Below are 22,042 nucleotides of genomic sequence, written 5' to 3' on the forward strand. Positions count from 1 at the left end.
AGAAAAAGCTAAAATGTGAAAACCTTTCCAGGTTTGGGATCTCCAGAATGAATATCTGTAGTAGTATAATTTAAGTAGTCACAAGGAGGGACTTTCCTGGTGGCGCAGTGCTTAAGAATCTGCCTTCCAATGCAGGGGATGCCGGTTCGATCCCTGGTCAGGGAACTAGATCCCACATGCATGGAGCCTGCTGGTCGCAACTAAGGAACACATGTGCCACAACTAAGGAGCCCGCCTGCTGCAATTAAGACCCAGTGCAACCAAAATAAATAATAAAATAAAATAAATAAAATTAAATTAAAAAAATAAACTTACTAAAAAAAAGAAATATTAAAAAAAACGTAGTCACAAGAAGACATTTAGGGACTGCAGATCTACTGGTTACATAGTTACATTGTTATATAAATGACACAAGTATAAAATTATACTCTTATTTGTTACTCTTAATTATACTTAATTATCTTTAAAAATCACATGATTAAAAAATAAATGAACTGAATTTTTGAAGTGATTGGTTATTAGTACTAGTACTTAGATTACTTACTTAATTTCTTACTTTGTTTAGGCTGTGAGGAAGATCCATATTCATCTCTTCTATTGGAGGAAACAGTGACTTCATTACCAAATTGTTTCATCTCATTCTTATGGTCCACAGTGTCAGAGCCATCAATTTTTAGAATTTCTTTAAGCATCCGAGTTCCCTTCTGTTTTGAAAATGATTGGTATGGAGATAGTGGGGATATGGGAGAAAAGTTAAAAGCTACAGACCTTACTGATGTTTCTTTTAATAAGTTCCATTGTTAAAAATTAAGATGATAACTACATTCAGATAGAGAATAAGGAAAATAGAGTTGAAAAAAAATTCACATTTCCTGGCAAAGAAACAATACTTATCATTCTGCTTAACTTTTGACCAAATTGTCTAGTGGCAATGTTTGAAAAGCAAGGGAGCTATGGTGGCTAAGTTGCCCAGGGCAGTCCGATCTTTCTCACAGGATGACAATAATAATGCCACACACCAGTCTACATAAGAGAAAGTGTTTTAACTGTTGCACAGGGTATGTGTGGCTAACAGTAATGAAACTACCAGAGTGTACAAGCTCTTACAAAATACGAACCATAGCAAATGACTGTGGTGACAAATGTTTTTCGCTTGGAGGCTCTTCATGATGAGATGACTGTACTTCATTTTCTTTGGAGATATTCAAGGATGCTAAGAAGTTCTCAATTCCAGGATTAGGCTAAAAGAATAAATATTTTGTGCATGAAGATGAAAGTACAAGGGCACGAAAATAGCTGAGAGTTTTATGTACAAAAATGATCATTTAATTTTCACTCAGTGTTCTTCCCAGGTGTTAAAGTTTGGGAAGAGAACTTGAATAAACCAGTCTTTTAGCTTATCAATGGCATTTGGATAACTAGTTTCAACCTTTCGGGTTTCTGAGACTTCTGCACTCTAATTTCTCTTCAAAAGCTTAACATTACATTTGGCAGGCCCTTCAAATGCCTGTAAGAGAGTAAGAATGAGTTTTTGTGCAAATAAAATTATAATTCCGACTTAATGGTATTCTAAATAAATTGCTGCAAACTTTTTAATGTGTTATTTTCTCTTTTATACCATGAGAAAAAAAGGGGGCCCGTAAACTTGATGAGGGGAAAAATTCCATCTTTATTTTCATTAATTTCTAAATGAGACTTAGTATTCCCTTCAGTTATGAGTGTAGGCAATAAAACACAATGGTGGTGATTCTAATGGTATTTCAATATTACTGGTTTTCTTTCAAATCTTATGTATTTTACTGTAGCATTAAAACTATTATTCTGAGAAAGAGTCCATAGGCTTCACCAAAGAGGTCCATGACACAAAGAGTTTACAAACCCCTTCTCTAGAAGAAAGGAAATTATAGCATAAGAGTTGCAGAAAGAGATGACTCTGGAAGTCATGCAATTCAACCCTTTATTGGTATCTAAAAATTAATGGGCTGAGAACCTGTTATATGCCAAGATATCTGCTAAGGTATCTTTTATAAATGTAATATATTATAGCTTATAAGAGACATAATTTTTAAAAACTTTGTGTTATATAATATGCATATAAAAATGCACATAAGTGTACATAAATATTTTGACTTAAAATGTTTTTTTGATTATAAAATATATACACACTCCTTATCAAACAACAAACTATATAAAATAAAACATAAATGATCTCAGTTTCCCCCATTAACCTAACTCCACAGAATTAACTGTTAACTTTGCCATGTTGGTCCATATACTTTCATTGAATATACAAACATATTTCTACATATTTTATACATATAATGTACCCACATATATGCATATATGTAGGTATGTTTGTATGTATTTATGTATATATAGATTATATATAATGAGAGACACAAGTGATATATTTTTATCTCCATTTTAAAGATGAAGAAATTGAGGCTGTTAGAAGTGTAGTGAATTGCTCAAGGCCACCTAGCTGTTAAATGGCAGAACCAGAACTTCAGGTCTCTCTAGTTCCAAATCTTGGACTCTAGCTGTGCAACCTCCCATCCCAGTGACTGAGAGGCTCAGCAACCCTCTGGTCATGCACTTTATGAATCTGGCTGAAAGGGCTGCAAAATTCAGTCAGATGCCACAGAGCCACCAACTACAATAAAAAGTGGGTTACTAGCAGAGCACAGGGAGATCAGCTTGGTGCTCTGTGACCACCTGGAGGGGTGGGATAGGGAGGGTGGGAGGGAGAGGCAAGAGGGAGGGGATATGGGGACATATGTATATGTAGAGCTGATTCACTTTGTTATAAAGCAGAAACTAACACACCACTGTAAAGCAATTAGACTCCAATAAAGATGTTCAAGAAAAAAGAAAAGAAAAGGTGGGCTACTAGAAATGTGATTTTGAGAAGCTTACCTGCCTATTTGATATTTTTTGTGACCGACTCTCAGTTTTAGGACTCTTACACTCTTCTTTAACTAGAGACAAGAAAACAGAAATTTTGTTAAATGAAATTTGCTGCACACCAATTAAATTTACCAAGTATTTACCATAGCAAGGCACTGTGTAAAAAATTCACAGAATTCCAAGGAGACAAAGGCCCTGATCTTGAGGAACTTATAATTTAGATGAGGGTGAGAAGAGAAACTCACAGATGACAACAGTAAGGGAAAAAGAAAGGTGGCATCTAATTGAGCCTTGCAGGACGGCAGGTTTCCAAAGGGCAGAGTAAGAGGCTAAGTACTCCAGCAAAGGAAATAATAGGAGAAAAGATAAATAATAGTAGAAGCAGAAAGCAAGGAATATTTGTGGAACTAAAAACAGACCAGCTCTGCTGGTGGTTGAGGAGTATAATGCAGCTTAATTGAACTAGAGAAGCAGGCCGCAGCCACAATCTGCAAAGGACTGAAGACTATGGAATTATACTGGTAGGCAATAGGCACAATCACAGAAAGGTTTTGAGCTGGTAGGAATCTGACCAGAATTGTGCCTTAAGAAAATTATAATATGGCAGTGGCTTATTAGCTAGGTAGAATGAGTAAGAGACCAATTAGGAAGCTATTTTAGTATTGCTGTTAAGGGGAAATGATGGGAACAGAAAGAAAGTGAAAGGGATGGATTAGAAGAGGAAGGAGGAAAGGGAAAAAAGAAGAAAAGGAGGAAGGAAGGAAGAAGGGAGAGAGGGAGAGACAAAAGAGGAAAGAGGATGAGGAAAGGAGTAAGGGGAAGGGATGACAGGGGGAGGGAGGAGATGGAATGAGAGAGGAAGGAAGGGACAAAGATGGGAAGGAAAGGGAAGAGAGGGAACAGAGAGGGGAAAAGAAAGGAAGAGAGGAAAGTAAGGAAGAATTCTTGCAAAAAGGAGGAAAATAAAAAGTGACACCACGGCTATTCAACATTGCACTGGTGGCTTTATCCACAGCAATTAGGCAAGAAAAATAAAAGGCATCCAGATTGTATAGGAGGAAGTAAAACTATCTCTATTTGCAGAAGCCAAAAAAATTAGGGCAAATAAATAAGTTCAACAAGGTTGGAGGATACAAGATCAATATACAAAAGTCAGTTTTATTTCTATAAATAGTAATGAACAATCTCCCCCCCACTAAATTAAGAACACAGTTCTACTGACAATAGTATTACATAGAATAAAATACTCAGAAATAAATTTAACAAAAAAAGTTCAAGACTTGTACACTGAAAACTACAAGACATCACTGAAAGAAATAGAAAGGCTTAATATTGCTAAATGACAGTACTACCCAAAGTGGTCTACAGATTCAATATGATCCCTATAAAAATTCCAGCTGCCATATTTGCAGAAATAGACAAGCTGATCTTAAAATTCATATGGAAATGCAAGAGACCAGAACAGACAAAATAATCTTGAAAAAGAAAAACAATGTTGGAGGATTCAAACTTCCCAAATTCAAAACTGATAACAAAGCTATGGTAATGAAGACGGTGTGTTGTTCCAAAAAGATGGCATATAGATAGGTGAAATGGAATTGATGAACTAGAAACAAACCCATATATCCATGGTCAATTGATTTCTGACAAGGGTGCCGAGACAATTCAATGGAGTGCAAAGAGAATTCAATGGGGAAAGAACTGTCTTTTAGCAAATAGTTCTGGGACAACTAGATATCTATATGCAAAAGAGTGAATACGGACCCCTATCTCATACCATATATATACTTATTCAAAAATGAAAAAAGGAGCTTCCCTGGTGGCACAATGGTTGAGAGTCCGCCTGCTGATGCAGGGGACACAGGTTCATGCCCCGGTCTGGGAAGATCCCACATGTCGTGGAGCGGCTGGGCCCGTAAGCCATGGCCGCTGAGCCTGCGCATCCGGAGCCCGTGCTCCGCAACGGGAGAGGCCACAACAGTGAGGGGCCCGCGTACCACAAAAAAAAAAAAAAAAAAAGAAAAAAGGACCTAAACGTTACAGCTAAAACTATAACACCCTTAGAAGAAAACATAGGTGTAAATTTGTGTGACCTTGAATTAGGCAATGGTTTCTTAGGTGATACCTAAAGCATAAGCAAACAAAGAAAAAGTAGAAAAAAATAGATAAATCAGACTTGATGAAAATTAAAAACTTTTGTACTTCAAGGACACTGTATAAAAAGTTAAAAGACAGCCCAGAGAATGAGAGCACATATTTGCAAATCAAATATCTGCTCAGCATATAGGATATAGAATATAAAAAGAAGTCTTACAACTCAAGAATAAAAAAGACAACCCAATTTTAAAATGAGAAAAGGATTTGAATATATATTTCTCCAAAGAAGATATACAAACAGCCAATAAGCACATGAAAAAATGTTCAACACTATTAGTCATTAATGAATTACAAATGGAAACCACAAGGAGACTCCACTTTACATTCACTAGGATGGCTATAATAAAAAAGATGGATAATAACAAGTGTTATGGAAAAAAAGAAATTGGATCCTCATATATTGCTGGTGGGAATGTAAAATGGTACAGCTACTTTGGAAAACAGTTCGGTAGTTCCACAAAAAGTTAAGCATAGAGTTAACACATGACTCAGTTATTCCATTCATTCATATATACCCAAGAGAACTGCAAACATATGTTCACATGAAAACTTGTACATAAACATCCACAGCAGCATTATTTATTACAGCCCAAAGGTGGAAACAATCCAGATGTCCATCAATGGATGAATGGATAAACAAAATGTAGTATTCATACTATAGAATATTGTTCAGCTGTAGAAAGGAATGAAGCACTGATACATGCTACAACATGGATGAACCCTGAAAAGATTATGCCAAGTGAAAGGAGCCAGTCTCAAAGGTCACATATTTTATGGTTCTGTTTACATGAAATATCCAGAATAGGTCAATCCATAGAGGCAGAAGTAAATTAGTGGTTGCCAGGGCTACGGGAATCACTACTAATAAGTATGGTATTTCTTTTTGGGGAGATGAAATTGTTCTAAATTTAGACAGCGGCATTGGTTGTACAACTTTGTGAAAACACCAAAAACCACTGATTGTATATACTTTAAAAGGATGAATTTTATCATGTATGAATTATAACTCAATAAAGTTGTTAATTAATAAAAATAAAAGGAAGCAGCCCCACAAGTATACTTTCTAACTCATAACTTACATTTTCTGTGAGGCTCATGTTTTCTTTGCTTCACACTGTTCTCATTAAAGCCAGATTTGTGATGTTGAGTTACTTGACTTATTTCTTGAGGTAGAACTGCACCCTGAAAATTAAAGTTCTTATAAATGATTTAAACAAACTCTTAATATTAAAACCACTTCTCTTCCTCAATGCTTAATAAATACTTTATTATTTTTATAAAAGTTATAGAGCTCACTAGAAAAAGATTTAAGGAATGCAGAAAAGTATAGAGAATTTAAGAAAACCACTCAAATTCTACCTCCCCCAAAATAACCATTATTAACATTATGATCACCACTCCAGACGATTCTCTATGCATTGGTGAGATAGTAAGGTACACAGAAAACAATCATTTTACAAAAATGCTTTCAATAGAAAGAATTCAATCTAATTTTGTTTGAAGTTAATACAGAAACTAAAGATTAAACTTTAGGTGAATGTTTCTTCATAACAGAAATATCAGCCTCTAAAGATGCCTCTAGATTTCTTTCAAAATAATCCTATCTCTGGGGTATGTGGGGATAGGAAATGAATAGGTATCATGGAAGAAACAGAACTGGACATGTTCAAGGTAAAGGATGGGTACATGTAGATTTATGATACTATTTTCTTGACTTTGTTGTTTTAAAAATTTCCATTAGAGTTTTAAAAAATTCATCATTCCTGTCCCTATGTTATAAAAGTTGAGGATATTATTAGCCCTTTCACATCCTTTCTCCTAATACCTGGTTTTTATTAATTAATATTTATAATGTCAAGGTTTTCAAATGCTGGAAGACTATTACTACTACCAGATAGCAAGACTGATTATAAAGCTACTGTAATTGAGACAGTGCATGAATGGACAAAATTAGCAAAATGACATGAGTAAGTTTCATATAAAGATCACAGTAGATCCTTTTGCTTTCTGATAGGGAGAAGAGGCCTGAAGGCAAAAAGAGACAGATAACTTGCCACAGCTGAAGTGGGAAGGGGAAGCAGAAGTAGGGGCTGGAGATGTTCAAAACAAATTAATCACTTTACAATGATTACACAATTTTGCTTTTGGTGGGCCCTATTTATTTTTTTCTGAGCACAGACGAATGAACACTGGGTACAAAGGCACATCGTGTCTTTGTTGGCAGTGGACATGCTCCAAAAAATAGTTGTGATATGCACCAAAGTGTGAAGGAAGGTCTCATGAGCTCATATGCACAAGAACATCTAGGGCTCTTTACTCTTTAAAAAAAAGGACCAAGAGATTTCCATCCACACAGCACAATGGCTGGTGGGGGATTCTGACTCTAAAGAAGGGAATTAGAACAGCAGGATCAATAAATTGGTGTGAACGAATACTGTGTGTCTATTATGTGCCAGGCATGGTTAAGATGTACTTTGCATCCATTATCTTAACATCATTATAATAATGCTATAATCATAAAAATGCTACGGTATATTTTGATTCCATGTTATAGAGGAGTAAATTGAGGGTCAAAGTGATAATGTAATTGGTTACAGAACTAAATAGGAGAGCTGATATCTGAGCTGTTACTCTAAAACCCATGTTCACAGTACCATTTCAGAGAAGAAGTGCCCTAAGTTTAATTAGAAAGAAAATATCCTACTTTTAAGTATGTTTTTTTGAGTTATTCTGTTTGATGTCTACATAAAGCTATTTGTGTCAGTCACATTGTCATATTCTGCCAATAAAGACTTGAATGTTTTTTTAAAGACTTTAAAAAATATATAAATTTATTTATTTATTTTTGGCTGTGTTGGGTCTTTGTTGCTGGGTGTGGGCTTTCTCTAGTTGCGGCGAGCGGGGGCTACTCTTTGTTGCGGTGCGTGGGCTTCTCATTGCGGTGGCTTCTCTTGTGGTGGAGCATGGGCTCTAGGCGCGCGGGCTTCAGTAGTTGTGGCACGCGGGCTCAGTAGTTGTGGCTTGCAGGCTCTAGAGCACAGGCTCAGTAGTTGTGGCGCACGGGCTTAGTTGCTCTGCGGCATGTGGGATCTTCCCAGACCAGGGCTCGAACCCGTGTCCCCTGCGTTGGCAGGTGGATTCTTAACCACTGCGCCACCAGAAGCCCTTAAAGACTTTTTGAAAGAGCAGTTTTAGGTTCACACCAATACTGAGAGGAAGGTACAGAGATTTCCCCTATACCTCCCACCCCACACATGCATAGCCTTCCCCATTATCAGCATCCCCACTGGAGTGGTGCATTTGTGACAACTGATGAACCTACAATGACATATAATCGTTACCCCAAGTCCTTATTTTACATTGGGTTCACTCTTGGTGTTATATATTCTATGGGTTTGGACAAATGTGTAACGACATGTATCCATCACTATAGTATCATACAGAGCATATTCAATGCTCTAAAAATCTTCTGTGCTCCACCAATTCATCTCTCCCATGCCCAATAATCCCTGGCAACCACTGATATTTTTACTGACTCTACAGTTTTGCCTTTTCCAGAAGCTTGAATACCTTTTTTTTTTTTTAAATCATGTTCTCTGTAATTTGCTTATCAGATGAATTCCAGGCTGCTTATTAAGGCTTCATGGATATAAGTGTTATATGTGGTGGCTCATAATTCTTAGAATATACAGGAGATAAAACATGGGAGTGTTCAGCTGATATAAATAATGAAATAGCACCTAATAATAAGAGATGCATACAGAAGATTCTGAGGAAATATAATATCAAGTGTGGTGTTCCATCTCAAGGAAATTGGTGGTAATAGCTAGTAGACTTTTTGGCAGTGAGAGAGGAAAGGGCATCCTAAGTAGAAGGAACAATGCAAACACATAATCTGAAATGGAAATTACCTGTTTATGGGAAAGGGAAAGTTAGGAGACCAATCTGATTAGAACAGACCATTTTACCAAATAGTTGACATACTTTATATAAGAACTATGCAGAGTTGGATTATAGAAAGCCTAAATATTAGTTTGAGTTGAGGTTGAATTCCACTAGTATTAAACAGGAAGCCCTATACATTCTAGAGTATTTGAACAACACTATTTGAGGGCTGAAAAAGACCTCAGAGTTCATCTAAGTCCAAGCCTTAATTTTATACACGAGGCCACAGAAGCCCAGGGAAATCATATTTGTGCAACTTGAGGCACAAAACCTGATTTCCTGATTCTGAGTCTAATCCCAGATTTATCTTCACTACACTGCCACAGGGCATAAACTGAGTTCAAAAGCAGGAGTCCTTATTAATTATTAGATACGTTGCTCAGTTATGCCATGATTGAGCAACACTGGTGAAAGGATCTTTAGGAAAGATTAGGTAGGAAGTACTATGTAAGAAGGACTAGAAAGGAAAGACATAAGAAACAGGAAGCACAGAGAGGAGGTTAGTCTAGGGCTGGGATGACAATTTAAGGTCCAGTTGTAAAAACTGAGAAGGGGTAAAAAGATTTGGGTACTCAATGCAAAAAATATTAGAGAGAAGAAGCAAAAATTTTTGACTTCATGCTTTTCAGATTATATGCCTGAGTAAATGGTTGTGTTAGAAAACAAGGATAAGAGAAGAGGCTTTAGATGAGGTCAGTTGTGAGATATCTTGAAGTTGAGGTGATGGCGGAGCATCCATCTATACCTGTCTTCTAGAAAGTTGGAGATATTGGGTTAGATCTTGATTGAGAGGTTGGAATTAGAGACATAGATTAAGTGGTAATTAGCAGAGAAGTAAGACCCAAAGTCACCAGTCAAGGAATAAGGCAAAAGGGAAAAGAAAACTGTTGCGTTTTAGGGAACAGCCCCCAGTGAAAGGCTGGAAGAACAGAGGTTAACAAAGAACCTGAACAAATAGGGAAAGGAAAGAGGAGAGACTCAGGGTAATGTTTTCTCTTAGAGCAAAACTCCTTGAAAGAATTACCCATATTTGCTGCCTCCAATTTCTCTCTTCCCCTTTTCTCTTAAACCCACTCAAATCAGTATTTCGCTCCTATCACTTAACTGAAACTGTTCTTGTCAAGGTTCCCAATGGCCTTTGTGTGCTAAATTCTGTGCATAGTCGATTCTCAGTTTTCATCTTAACTGATCCATCAGCAGCGTTTGACACAGTTGATTACTCTGTTCTCTCTGACATCTGTTCTTCACGTGGCATCTAGAAACCACCCTTCCCTGGTTTTCTTCCCATCTCACCAGCCATTCCTTCTCAGTCTTGTTAGTTCCACCTAATCTCACTGACTCTTGAAGGATGGAATGCTCTAAGGCTAAGTTGTTGAACTTTTTGTCTATCTATCCACTTTCTTGGATATAGATAAATAGATATAGATATATACACATATATGCACACACACATATGCACATATACACACATATATGTATATGTATATGTGTGGGTGAATATATACATGTATATAATGATTCCCAAATTTCTCTCTCCAGCCTGGACAACACTGATGACCTTCAGACTCAATGTCCAATTCTACATCTCCACTCAAATATCTAACTTCAATAACTCTTCTAAAATGTTTAGTATACATCTCAAACTTACCAAAATTGAACTCCTGATCTTCCCCCACAAACATACCAGATCTGCAGTCTTTCCCATCTCAGTTAATAGCCCCTCTATCCAGACCTTAAGAGTCACGTCCTTTAATACATTCTTTCTCTTTTACCCACATACCCAATTCATCATCAGCTGGAAATCCCTTCCAAATATGTTTAGAATTTGACCACTTTTCACAGGGTCCTACTACCCTGGTCCAAGTCAATATCAACTCTATCTTGATGATTTCAGTAGTCTCTGAACTAGTCTCTGTTTCCACCTTGGTTCCTCTACCTTCTATTCTCAAGATAGCAGGCAGAGTGATCCTATTAAAATATAAGTCAAATCATGTCACTCTGCTGTGCAAAACCCTCTGCTGATTCCCTATCTCACTGAGTAAAAGCCAACGTCCTTATAATGGTCCAGGAGGTCCTACATAGTATCAATCTCTTACCTCTCTAATTACATTTCCTACAACTCACCCTACTGATTCAGCCAAATGTTCTTCTCATCCTTGTGTATGCCAGGGATCACCACCCCCAACAGGGACTTTGACTTTGTCTTGAATACTCTCCCCTCAGGTATCTGTATATCCACTCCTCATTTCGTTCAAATCTTTGCTCACATGTTACCTGAACATTCCACTTAAAACTGCAGGGCATTTCCCTGGTGGCGCAGTGGTTAAGACTCCACACTCCCAACGCAGGGGGCCTGGGTTCGATCCCTGGTCAGGGAACTAGATCCCACATGCATGCTGCAACTTAGAGTTCGCATGCCACAACTAAGGAGTCCGTGTGCTGCAACTAAGAAGCCAGTAAGTCGCAACTAAGGAGCCCGTGAGCTGCCACTAAGGAACCTGCCTGCTGCAACTCAGAAGCCCACGTGCCACAACTAAGGAGCCTGCCTGCTGCAACCAAGACCTAGCACAACCAAAAAAAAAAAAAACCACCCAAAGCCAGAAAACAAACAAATCAACAAAGCAAAAAAACAAAAACAAAAAACCCCCTAAAAAACCAACAAGAAAACCAAAACCCTGCAAAACCTTGTCTTCCCCCTCCCCAAAATTCCCTATCCTGCTTCCCTGCAATTTTTCTCAAACTTATATTATCATCTAATATACCTTTTTTTTTTTTGGCCTTATTTATTGTCCTGTCCTCCCTACAGTACTAACTGTATGAGAGCCAGGATTTTTGTTTTGTTTGCAGCTATATTCTCAGTGCATAGAACAATGCCTGGCACATGGTAGGCACTTAATAAATACATGTTGAGTGAATGAATGATAAAAAAGCACTCTTGAGGAATTAGCCGTATTAAATAAATAAGAGGAAAAGAGGGTTTAAATATCTGGTTATGGATTACATTTATGTAGAGAGATTTATGAATGCTCTAAGGCAAACTTAAAATAGCATATTGGCAGAAGTGGCCTGTGTGTTGTCAGTCCCACTTTTTTTTTACTTTGTTCAGATGATTTTTCCCACTTCATTACTATCTATTTAAACTGAAGTGCCGCTGACTTACAGTGCTGTCGTCGCTCTCACTTTTTATGTGTACTTTACGAGCGCTCCCTTTGCTGTTTTCCCCTCCCTAGCAGTGATGATGCCATCAGCACGGGAGGGCAGCAGAATAAACTAGGCCCTCAAGGTGCAGGCTACTGGTTTATAGACCTGAGAGGACATTCCTTTTCGACCTAAGCCGAGAAGTTAGGTTAGTAATTAGCAAAAAATGTAGTAGGAATTCATTCCTTTTCTTTTTCCTTTTTGTTTTGGTGCCTGAGTCTACTCTTTTAGCAGAATTTCTTTCCTCTTCTTAAACTCTATCAAGGAATGTGAATTTGCTCATTCACATTTAAGACAACCAACTGCCAGCATAAACCTATACATTCAAGTGGAAGTGAATAAGTTAATGAGTGCCATTAAAGCCTCTATTAAAAAGAAAAATTGTCTGCATTCTTATTCATTAGTTCAAAAAACACATGTAGCCTAAGAAACTAGGAAAATTCAAGATCAAAGTGTTATTTCTATTTTATGAGATTTCAGGAGGAAAATTAATCACTGCATACCTAAAGTAGAAATAAAAATTAAATTAAAAAAAATTAAATGTCCATCAAGCAAGGTATACTAACCTTCTCTTGTAGAGGTGGCTGAAAGTGTTGAACCTTTCCAGATCCCTGTAAGGATTGCCAAATGTTGCAAAATTCATCATCATCTTTAGCAGGTACCTGGGAAAGTACAAAAAACTTCTTAAGGAAAACTGAAACATGAAAAAATAAAGATTCAGACTAAAAATCAAATAATTTATTTATTAAAGCTATTTAGCAGTAGACAGGATATTTAAATTTCATTATCTGTGATCTCAGTTCGTTTTTTTCTGGAGCTCAGTATAGTAACCATAAAAGTATACTGCTGGAGTGAAAATGTTCTTCTACAGATGTAATTGGTTATTAAAAAATATTTAAAGCATAACAAATGCTATAAAAGATTATACTGAATCAATATCCCACCAAAAGATTTTTTTTGGGTCTTCCAGTGTACTGGCATATTATCTTATTCAAGCTAACATTTAATAATATTTATTTAAAAATTTTTTGGGACTTCCCTGGTGGTGCAGTGGTTAAGAATCCACCTCCAATGCAGGGGACACAGGTTCGATCCCTGGTCCAGGAAGATCCCACATGCCGCGGAGCAACCAAACCCGTGCACCACAACTACTGAGCCTGTGCTCTAGAGCCCATGCACCGCAACTACTGAGCCCACGCACCGCAACTACTGAAGCCCGCATGCTCTAGGGCCCGTGTGCTGTAACTACTGAAGCCTGTGCACCTAGAGCCCGTGCTCCGCAACAAGAAAAGCCACTGCAATGAGAAGGCTGCACACCACAACAAAGTAGCCCCCGCTCGCTGCAACTAGAGAAAGCCTGCGTGCAGCAACGAAGACCCAATGCAGCCAAAGATAAATGAAATTTAAAAAAAATTAAAAAATTTTTTACCTTACACAAAAATAATCTGATTAAAAAAATCAGCTATTACTTATGGAGAACTGATTTCATGCAAATTAAAAATCTAGAAAAATATGCACCAAAATTTGACAGTGGTTACCTATGAGATTTGAGAGGATTTTTGCTTGTTTCCTTTGTTATCATCTACTTATCTGTTTTCTAATTAGTCTATAATAAACATGTGCTATTTGGATTAAAAAGTTTGGTTAAATGTAAAATAGATAGCTAGTGGGAAGCAGCTGCATAGCACAGGGAGATCAGCTCGGTGCTTTGTGATGGGGTGGGATAGGGAGGGTGGGAGGGAGACTCAAGAGGGAGGGGATATGGCGATATATGTATACGTATAGCTGATTCACTTTGTTATACAGCAGCAACTAACACAACAATGTAAAACAATTATACTCCAATAAAGATGTTTAAAAACAAAACAAAACAAACAAAACAAAAAGTTTGGTTAAAATTTGGGGCCATGGAATTAAATAAAGTTAAGTATCTCACACAAAACAATTCAAGTTTTGCCCTCAGGAAGATGAAATAAAGGAAATCACCCATGAGTTATATGGTGGGAATTTGAAAATTGCTTTTGATAAATATGATATAGTCCTCTCCCTTACCTTTCAAATTAATGTCATTTTGTAGGAGATAACATAAGACATTTGGGTGATATAAGACAAAATAAGTGTTAGTCTACCAAGTAAATATATAAAGAGAAAACAGATATTTTCAAGATCATTATTTAAATAAAAGTCTTACTTGAGTAGGAACAAAAAGTGATTGAGGGGAATGGTTCAGACCTCCCAAATGCCCAGATGAAATTGATGAACTTGTGCTATAGTGATTCACAGCTGGCTGTGGTTTCACAATGGCTGTCAACTTCTGATTTCCTGTTTCAGAGCGACTCCCATGAGAAAGGTTCACCAAGGCACTTGTTGGCAGCCGATAACCTCTACCAGGTGAGCACCTAAAAGTAAAAAGTTTGATCAGGGTCAGAGGAAATTAATACTAAAGGGAGCTAAAAGAATCAAATAATTTTGGGGTGCATAGTCCGTAATCCGAATTAAGAAATATTACTTTTAAATTCAGTAGAGGCACTTGAAATCATAGAAAGGTCTTAATTTATAAGGTTTCTGAAAAGTTTCTGAATAGAGTATTCAGTGCTACTAAGTGGGGGAAAACATGTTCTAGAGGTATAGTTGTGTGTGTGTTAGTTAGTCCTCGGAAGGCTTGCAACATAATAGCTGAGTTAACCAAAAATGCATGAATTAAATGTCAAACTTCTTTAAAGGTTATGAAGCTACCCCGTGTGGAGTTAGTGTGGCTCTACCTATGCAACAGGGCAAATGTTAGCTTTGATCACTCTTGTCTCCTGATCAATTTTTGAGTCCAGCTCTTTTTATCCTCATCTTCCCATCTTAATGTTCCAGAACTGGGAAGGCTAAGAGACAAGTATTTGTGATTTCCTTCCTTCCTGGCCTTGATAAAAGTGTTTAGATATTAAAATAAGCCTTCTCTGGTCAAAAGTTTTCAACTCTATCACCTCTTTAGAAAGTAATTTTCTTATATTCTGAGATCATGGGGAAGTAGAATTCTTTCATGAGAAATCTTTGTAAGATTTCTAGAAAATATTTTTGTGAGAACTATAGTTTAAGCTTCTGCATTATAGAGATGAATATATTGCAGGCATGTAATCTTTTACACAGCTCTCAGTCAGTCAAGAAATACAGTGTCTCTACCTAGGAGAGGAAAAAAAAAACCCTGAGAAAAAAGTTAATCATCTTAAAAATGTATTTCAAAGTCATTTCGCCTAAAGTTATTGGTAATCAAACATTTTCATGAAAAATAAAATCAGATATGGGATCCAGACCCTGCTGCTGCATTTAAGAGTGCAGACAGTAAAGTCTTTGGGTAATAGGCACATTCAAGTTGCAAAGCAATAATAGTATTCTGAATGTGATCACTCCTTGTAAGGACTGAAGATTGTGATTTTATGCAAATAGGCTAAATAAGAGTAATTAATTTTTTATTTAATTACCACTAACCAAAACAGAGGGGAAAAAGAAACTAAGCTAACTTCAGTTCAGTTTTCCAGTTGGTGTTTAGAAGGGAGAAAGGAAAACTGGAAAGGATTTCATTTAACCCTCACAATCACCTAGTGAAGTGCACATCTTCATTATAGATGAGGAAATTGAGGGTCAGAATGCTTTTAACTAACCTACCTAAGGTAACACAAAGGTTAAGTGAAAGAGCCCCCACTTTCTAATATTCCACGGCACCTATCATTCTAACAGGATCTTTTTCCTATAACTTTAAACTTTCTTTCTATAGACTTGAACAAGTCTCTGCCATGTTAAATTAAAAACAAACAATCCAATCCTCTTCCTTTAAACCTCCTCACCCCCAGTTATCTTTTCTCCCCTTCATGGTCAAACTTCTCAAGGGTCAGCTCAGTTTCTTGCCTCCCTTGTTACACCTGCCATTCACTCCTCAAACCAACCCAATCTAGCTTGAGCACCCATAACTCCACTAAAACAAATGAAAAAGACTTAAAATGTCACAATTCAAAGAACGTTTCTATTCCTCAAGTTATTTAACCATAAAAAAATGCAAATCTGATGTCACATTTCTGATTTTGATGGCTTCACATTGCTTTAATGATAAAGACCAAGATACCAAGATCCTTAGCATGTCCTGAAAGTGGCTTATCAGTTCCTGCACAGTGTGGTCCTTGCTCTTCTCCCTTACTCTCATCTTACACAGTTGCTGAAGTTGACGCACCTGCATTCTTTTAGTTTTAAAATGAGGGAAAATGTCCTCTGTTGCATATGCTATTCTTTCTTCCTGACCACTTGTCACTCTTCCTCCAGTTACCTATTCTTCATGTCCCATTTTAAACGTCACTGCTTAAAGAAAGCCTTTCTAGAACTCTCAGGACAGATCACACTCTTATAGACACCTGAAATACTTCTTCCCAGCACTTGTCACATTTAATTTAAAAAGTAATATTGCAGTAAGTTAATTATTGGGTTGGCCAAAAAGTTCGTTCGGGTTTTTCATAAGATGGTACCAAAAACCTGAACGAACTTTTTGGCCAACCCAATGTATCCCCCCTACTAAAATGAAAGCTCCATGAGGGTAGAAACCATGTCTGTCTTATTCACTGTTACACCCCTGGTAGCAAGTATGATGTCTTGTACATACTAGGAACTGAAATTGTGGACAAATAAACAAGTAATGTAGTTATTGGCCACATGGGCATATTTACAAAGTGTAATTATCATCTGGAAATACAAACCTTATTGTTAAACCTCCAGGAAATTCTTCATCAAATAACACTTCAAATAGTACATCAGCTTCTCTATTAGCTGTTTAAAAAAGAGAGAGATGGAAAAATCATACGATAAAAGAAAAATCAGCATGTAAGTTTTTGGCGTATAAGAAGCATTACAACTATCAATACAGAGAGTGAATGAAAAGAAAATAAGCTCACAGATTACCTTACTGGTATTAACTTAAAGTAAAATAATACTATTTTAAATTAGATGCTGTGAGAATTAATTATATTTTTCTCTCTGTTTTGGTGTATGTTGGAAATTATTCATAAAAAGAGAGTTAATAAAAGAAATAACTTTGGAATTTGCAGTTTAGAAGGTCTTACAATCAGACAAGGGAAATGAAGATTTGAAGACATGGCAGTAATGAAAGGAACGGAATGGAGAGAATGGATATACTACTAGATAGAACTGGCAGGAGTTTGTGACCTGTGTAGACAAAAAGAACAGAGATGTCAAAGATTACTCCAAAGTTCTGGCTGAGATGACTTGGTAGATAATGGATGCCATGACTGAGACATGAGACACCTGAGAAAGACTGTGGTGCAATAAACGTAAGGAGGAACAGAAAAGAATAAACTTTAGCAGAGAGGATGATGGGATATAACTGGAAAGTTTAAATTTACTAAAATGCCAAGATAAAGTGAAATAATTAGCTACAATAATATTTGAATTCTAAGCCCAAATTAATAATAGAGTCTATCACATAACTTCAGAATTGACTCTCTCTCTCTCTCTTTCTCTCCCCATCTCTATCCCCACCACTTTCCAAGCTATTGGTCCTGTTTCTCGGGAGAACGCTAATACCATACCTGATACTACGTTAGGGGCTGGAGGATGTCTCCCTCATTCTTGGTCCCTCATTGCCCAAACGAAACCAGGCCTGCAGAGCTTACTCATTCTCCCCCATCTGGCTGTACCTTTCACCTGACACTTTTACCTAAAATGTAAACCCAAGAAAGTGGGGCTCAATGGGAGGCAGGAGTTTCTCTGCTGAAGGCTTAAGGTCCACTTTCTAAGTTCCTGTTTCCCGTCTGAGGGAGGAGCCACTTACTCAAAAGATTATTGACAAGAGGATTGCTCACCCCCTTTAGTGGAGATGACAACGGAGATGAGGTATCAGCTGAAGGCAGTAAGACAAATATTTCCCTTTATATTCCATGTCCATGGCAGACATGGTTAATCAATGACAGAGCTTTCCCCACTCAGAGTAGGTGTAGCTTTAAAATTTTTGTCAAGACAAAATTCCAAGTCGTCACTACTACTGATAGGGGTTGTCAGAAGAAAGGAAACTTCTATGTTATCAGGGTCCTAAGGCTTTTTCAGGACAATCTAATTAGAGTACAATCCAATAAGCTCAACATTTGAACTGCCAATGCCTGAGGCTGAACAGATAGCAGCAGGAGGGTTGCTTCGCTGCACCTATCTGACCTTTACCATACTCAGCCTGGGCTTAACCTACTTACCCTTCCCGCCTCCATTTTCAGCACCAGAAATGTATCCAAAAAAATTCAAAGAAAAATCAGGGGAGAAAATTCTCTTTTTAGAGGCAGACCCCAAAAAGATGTGCAAATGTGGAGAACCATTGCTCAAAGTTAGAAAAGAATCAGGGCAAAGAGTTCAAATCCCAGCTCTGCCACTTATTTGTGTAAATTCGGGCAAGTCACTTAAACTCTTAGGTGAGGAAATAATATCTCCCTCTCAGGTGGTTGGGAGGGTTAAATGCAAAATGTAAAAGTGCGGGCACACTGTTGGCAATAAATGAGCAGCTCTCTTAGGCTCATGGCCTGTCTGCTCTTCCTTCTTTCTGGCAGTGAGACCAAGGTTGAGTGCCTGGGGTATGGAGGGACAGTGCTGCCAGCGCTCTGACTTCTAGGTACCTGATTTGCTGCTTCATGTTGGATTGACTTTTTTTTGGAATCTATGTTGCAAAGCTAGGCATCCCTTTGAGGCATTTTTAGATCCTTAGCTAATTCTTCCCTTTTCTTTCCATACTCCCATTTTTCTTTCTTTTTTTTTTTGTAAAAAACACATAATATAAAATTTATCATTGTAACCCTTTTTAAATGTATAGTATTGTAGTGTTAACTATATGCACATTGTTGTACAACAGATTGATAGGTTTGTTTTACATACGATATCTAGTTGTATTCATAAAATTCAAATAAATATGCAAACCTTTTAACCACAAATAAGCTGATGCATCGTGTTTGTTTCTATCTCCACAGATATCAAGAGATTACAATGACAATTAAGGTAAAGGTCTGAACAAGGTTAGATGAAGCCCGATGAAATGTTTCTCTTAGTTTCATGAAAACACATGTATGTATTCTCACCAAGGTTTTAGATAATTTTAATGTGCTATACGTAAGCTACCAAATTTTCAGCAGCCGTTCGTCAACTTCCCCACGTTTTAAATCACTTCCCAGATGATTACACAAGATAGAGAAGAAGAATTTTCTCTGAAACCTAAAGCTGGAGAAAACTTAACTAAAACATAAAAGGATTTAGTGTTTTTCCTGATTTATAGTTGCTTTCTGCTTACATATAAGACACACAAGTTTGTGTTTCACTCTACAATATAAATGCAGTTGGAGACACATCAAATATTGAGTTATTACCCCCTTTAATTCCTATGATGGTGCCCCGAAGGCCAACTGGAACGGAAAAGTTCTCTCTCACATTTACAACTCGGTCAAAGAGACGAAATTCTGCATCCCGATCAGGAATGACTCCATGTTGCTGTTCTAAAGGCTGAAGAGAAGAAAGATTTAATTATTATTATTAACTCTAATTTTAAGAAGATTTTCTACGAACGTATTGAAAACATTTGTTCCTTCTATACTTTCAAAGCAAAAACAACAACTTTGAATTCTCTGACAGGAAACTTACTCTGTATAGCAAATGGGGCTTCACTGTCACTCGAACCTTCTTATTACTCTTTCTTTGCTGAGGAAAGAAGAATTTGAAAATATTTTTAAAATATTAAAATTTAAAATTATTATTCAGTATTTGGACATGACTGAATATTAAAAAGCCAAAAGAAATGAGTAATTTTAAGATTTCTGAATTTCTTTAGATGCAAGCAAGGATGAATAAATAAATTCTTACATTTTTTAAAGTAAAAATTTTTTTGTTGATATATAAGACATATAGAAAAATGCAAACTTATAAGTATAAAATCTGATGAATTTTTATAGTATGAGCATACCTATGTATATCCACACTCAGTTCAAGAAACAGAACACTACTAAGCAAAACATAAAAGACCCTGAAAAAAGAAATTAAAAATAGGGAACCCTTGTATTGTCTTCCAGTTACTACCCCTCCCCAATGTAACCTTACTTCTAACACTAAAGATTATACTTGTCAGTTTTGAAATTTATGTAAATGCTATCCTACTCAAATGCTTTTTTATCCTAAGAAGAATTGTATATAATGGTCAATAAAGATTAATAGTAAAGGAAAAACAGGTATAAAGTATTGATCTATGTCAATACTTTGGGTTTTGTGGCTACTTATAAAAATTAAGGTAACATTGATACAAAGTCTTTGCTTTTGGAAACTGGCTTTGGTGTTTAAATTTTTGACTATCTAAAAATGCTGGAAGAAGAGTTTTCTCCTCTATTCGCTACTTGTTAATTCTGTGACCTCACACTTAAGCACCAGCTTCCTTCAATCTGTAAGATGGAAATAATATTACCTGTTCTACCTAATAAAAATGTGAGAATAGGAGTCAAGATGGCAGTGTGCGAAGATGCCAAGTTAGCATTGCCCCACAACTAGGGTGCCTGCCGGCCGCTGGTGGGGGACCCTGACGCCCAAGGAGATGGCAGGAACCCCCAAGTGAACCGGTAGGACATGGGGGAACTCAGGGGCTAGGAGAAGTGGAGGCCTGACAGGATCGGCGCCCCTGAGGCCAGGGAGATCAGGAGAGGCAGGCAGGAGGGGCCCTCCAGGAGGAGAGGGAAAGGAGCAGAGGGCGATGGCCCGGCCCACTCTGGCCCAGGGAGCCTGCTGAGCTCCCAGGCCGGTAGCCCCCCCAACCAATGCCTCCTTCAGGCCACCTGGGTCCTAGAGACATAGGAGGGAGGCCGGGGAGATCAGGATAGGCAGGCGGGAGAGGCCCTCTGGGAGTAGTGGGAGAGGAGCAGAGGGTGTTTACCCTGCCCATGTGGGCACAGGGAGCCTGCTGAACTCCCAGGCTGGACCCTGCTCTCCAAAGCCCCCGCGAGGCTGTGTGGGTCCTTGGGGGCACAGGAGGGAGGCCAGGGAGATCAGGAGAGGCAGGTGGGAGGGGCCCTCCAGGAGGAGTGGGAGGGGAGCATAGGGAGTTTGCCCCTCCCACTAAGGCTCAAGGAGCCTGCTGGGCTCCCAGGTGAGGCCCCTGCCCTCTGAGACCAGGGATGGGGGGTACGCCTGGGCCCCTCCTGTTCCTTTGAGCCTAAGCCCCACCCCCCACCCCACACAGCCCTGAGGGCTTTTTCCGGCCCTGTGGGTCCTGAGCACAGGCCCCACCCACCGCCCAAATCTTGCCCTTGCTTAGGCCCCGCCCTCCACAGCCAAGGCCTCCACCCCCGCCTTTTTTTCCCCCTCTTTTCCTCCACCTCCTCTTTACAACTGTACTGTTGTACCTTCCAGTTGTTGATTCATCTATATTTTAATTTTTGTATTCTTTCTAACATATATGTTAGCTTCCTAGTCTAATTTTATCTTTTACTTTGTTATTTTTCTCTCTCTCTTTTTTTCTTGCCACCCCATTTAGATTTTGGGATCTTGGTTCACTAGCTGGGGGTCGGGCTGAAGCTCCTGTGGTGGGAGTTCCGTGATGGAACCACTGGACTAACAGAGAACCTCAGACCCCAGGGAATATTCATTGGAGTGAGGTCTCACGAGTTCCTCATCTCAGCACCAAGACCCAGCTCTACACAACAGCCTACAAACTCCAGTGTTGGAAGCCTCAGACCAAACAACCAATAAGACAGGAACACACTCCCGCTCATTAAAAAAAAAAAAAAAAAAAGAGAGAGAGAGAGAAGGCAAAAACATATGTCACAGACGAAAGAGC

At 38.1% G+C, this 22,042-nt stretch overlaps 1 protein-coding gene across 4 annotated transcripts in view; it reads right to left on the reverse strand.

Moving 5' to 3' along the window:
• The window catches only part of XRN1 (5'-3' exoribonuclease 1), a 101,316-nt gene that overhangs the window by 12,293 nt on the left and 66,981 nt on the right, over positions 1-22,042 (reverse strand). For 2 of the 4 annotated variants that reach the window (XM_082626029.1, XM_082626031.1), the window contains exons 28-36: positions 19,867-19,923; positions 19,596-19,728; positions 16,938-17,007; positions 14,399-14,606; positions 12,774-12,869; positions 6,144-6,246; positions 2,917-2,978; positions 1,119-1,241; positions 545-704 (exon numbers count right to left, since the gene is read on the reverse strand). In XM_082626029.1, the coding sequence (XP_082482155.1) occupies positions 545-704; positions 1,119-1,241; positions 2,917-2,978; positions 6,144-6,246; positions 12,774-12,869; positions 14,399-14,606; positions 16,938-17,007; positions 19,596-19,728; positions 19,867-19,923 (1,012 nt within the window). The remainder of the gene's footprint in view (positions 1-544; positions 705-1,118; positions 1,242-2,916; positions 2,979-6,143; positions 6,247-12,773; positions 12,870-14,398; positions 14,607-16,937; positions 17,008-19,595; positions 19,729-19,866; positions 19,924-22,042) is intronic. The other 2 variants (XM_082626032.1, XM_082626030.1) reach the window with 1 other exon arrangement.

This window comes from Mesoplodon mirus, assembly GCF_964341445.2.
Source record: "Mesoplodon mirus genome assembly, chromosome: 6".
NCBI lineage: Eukaryota > Metazoa > Chordata > Mammalia > Artiodactyla > Ziphiidae > Mesoplodon > Mesoplodon mirus.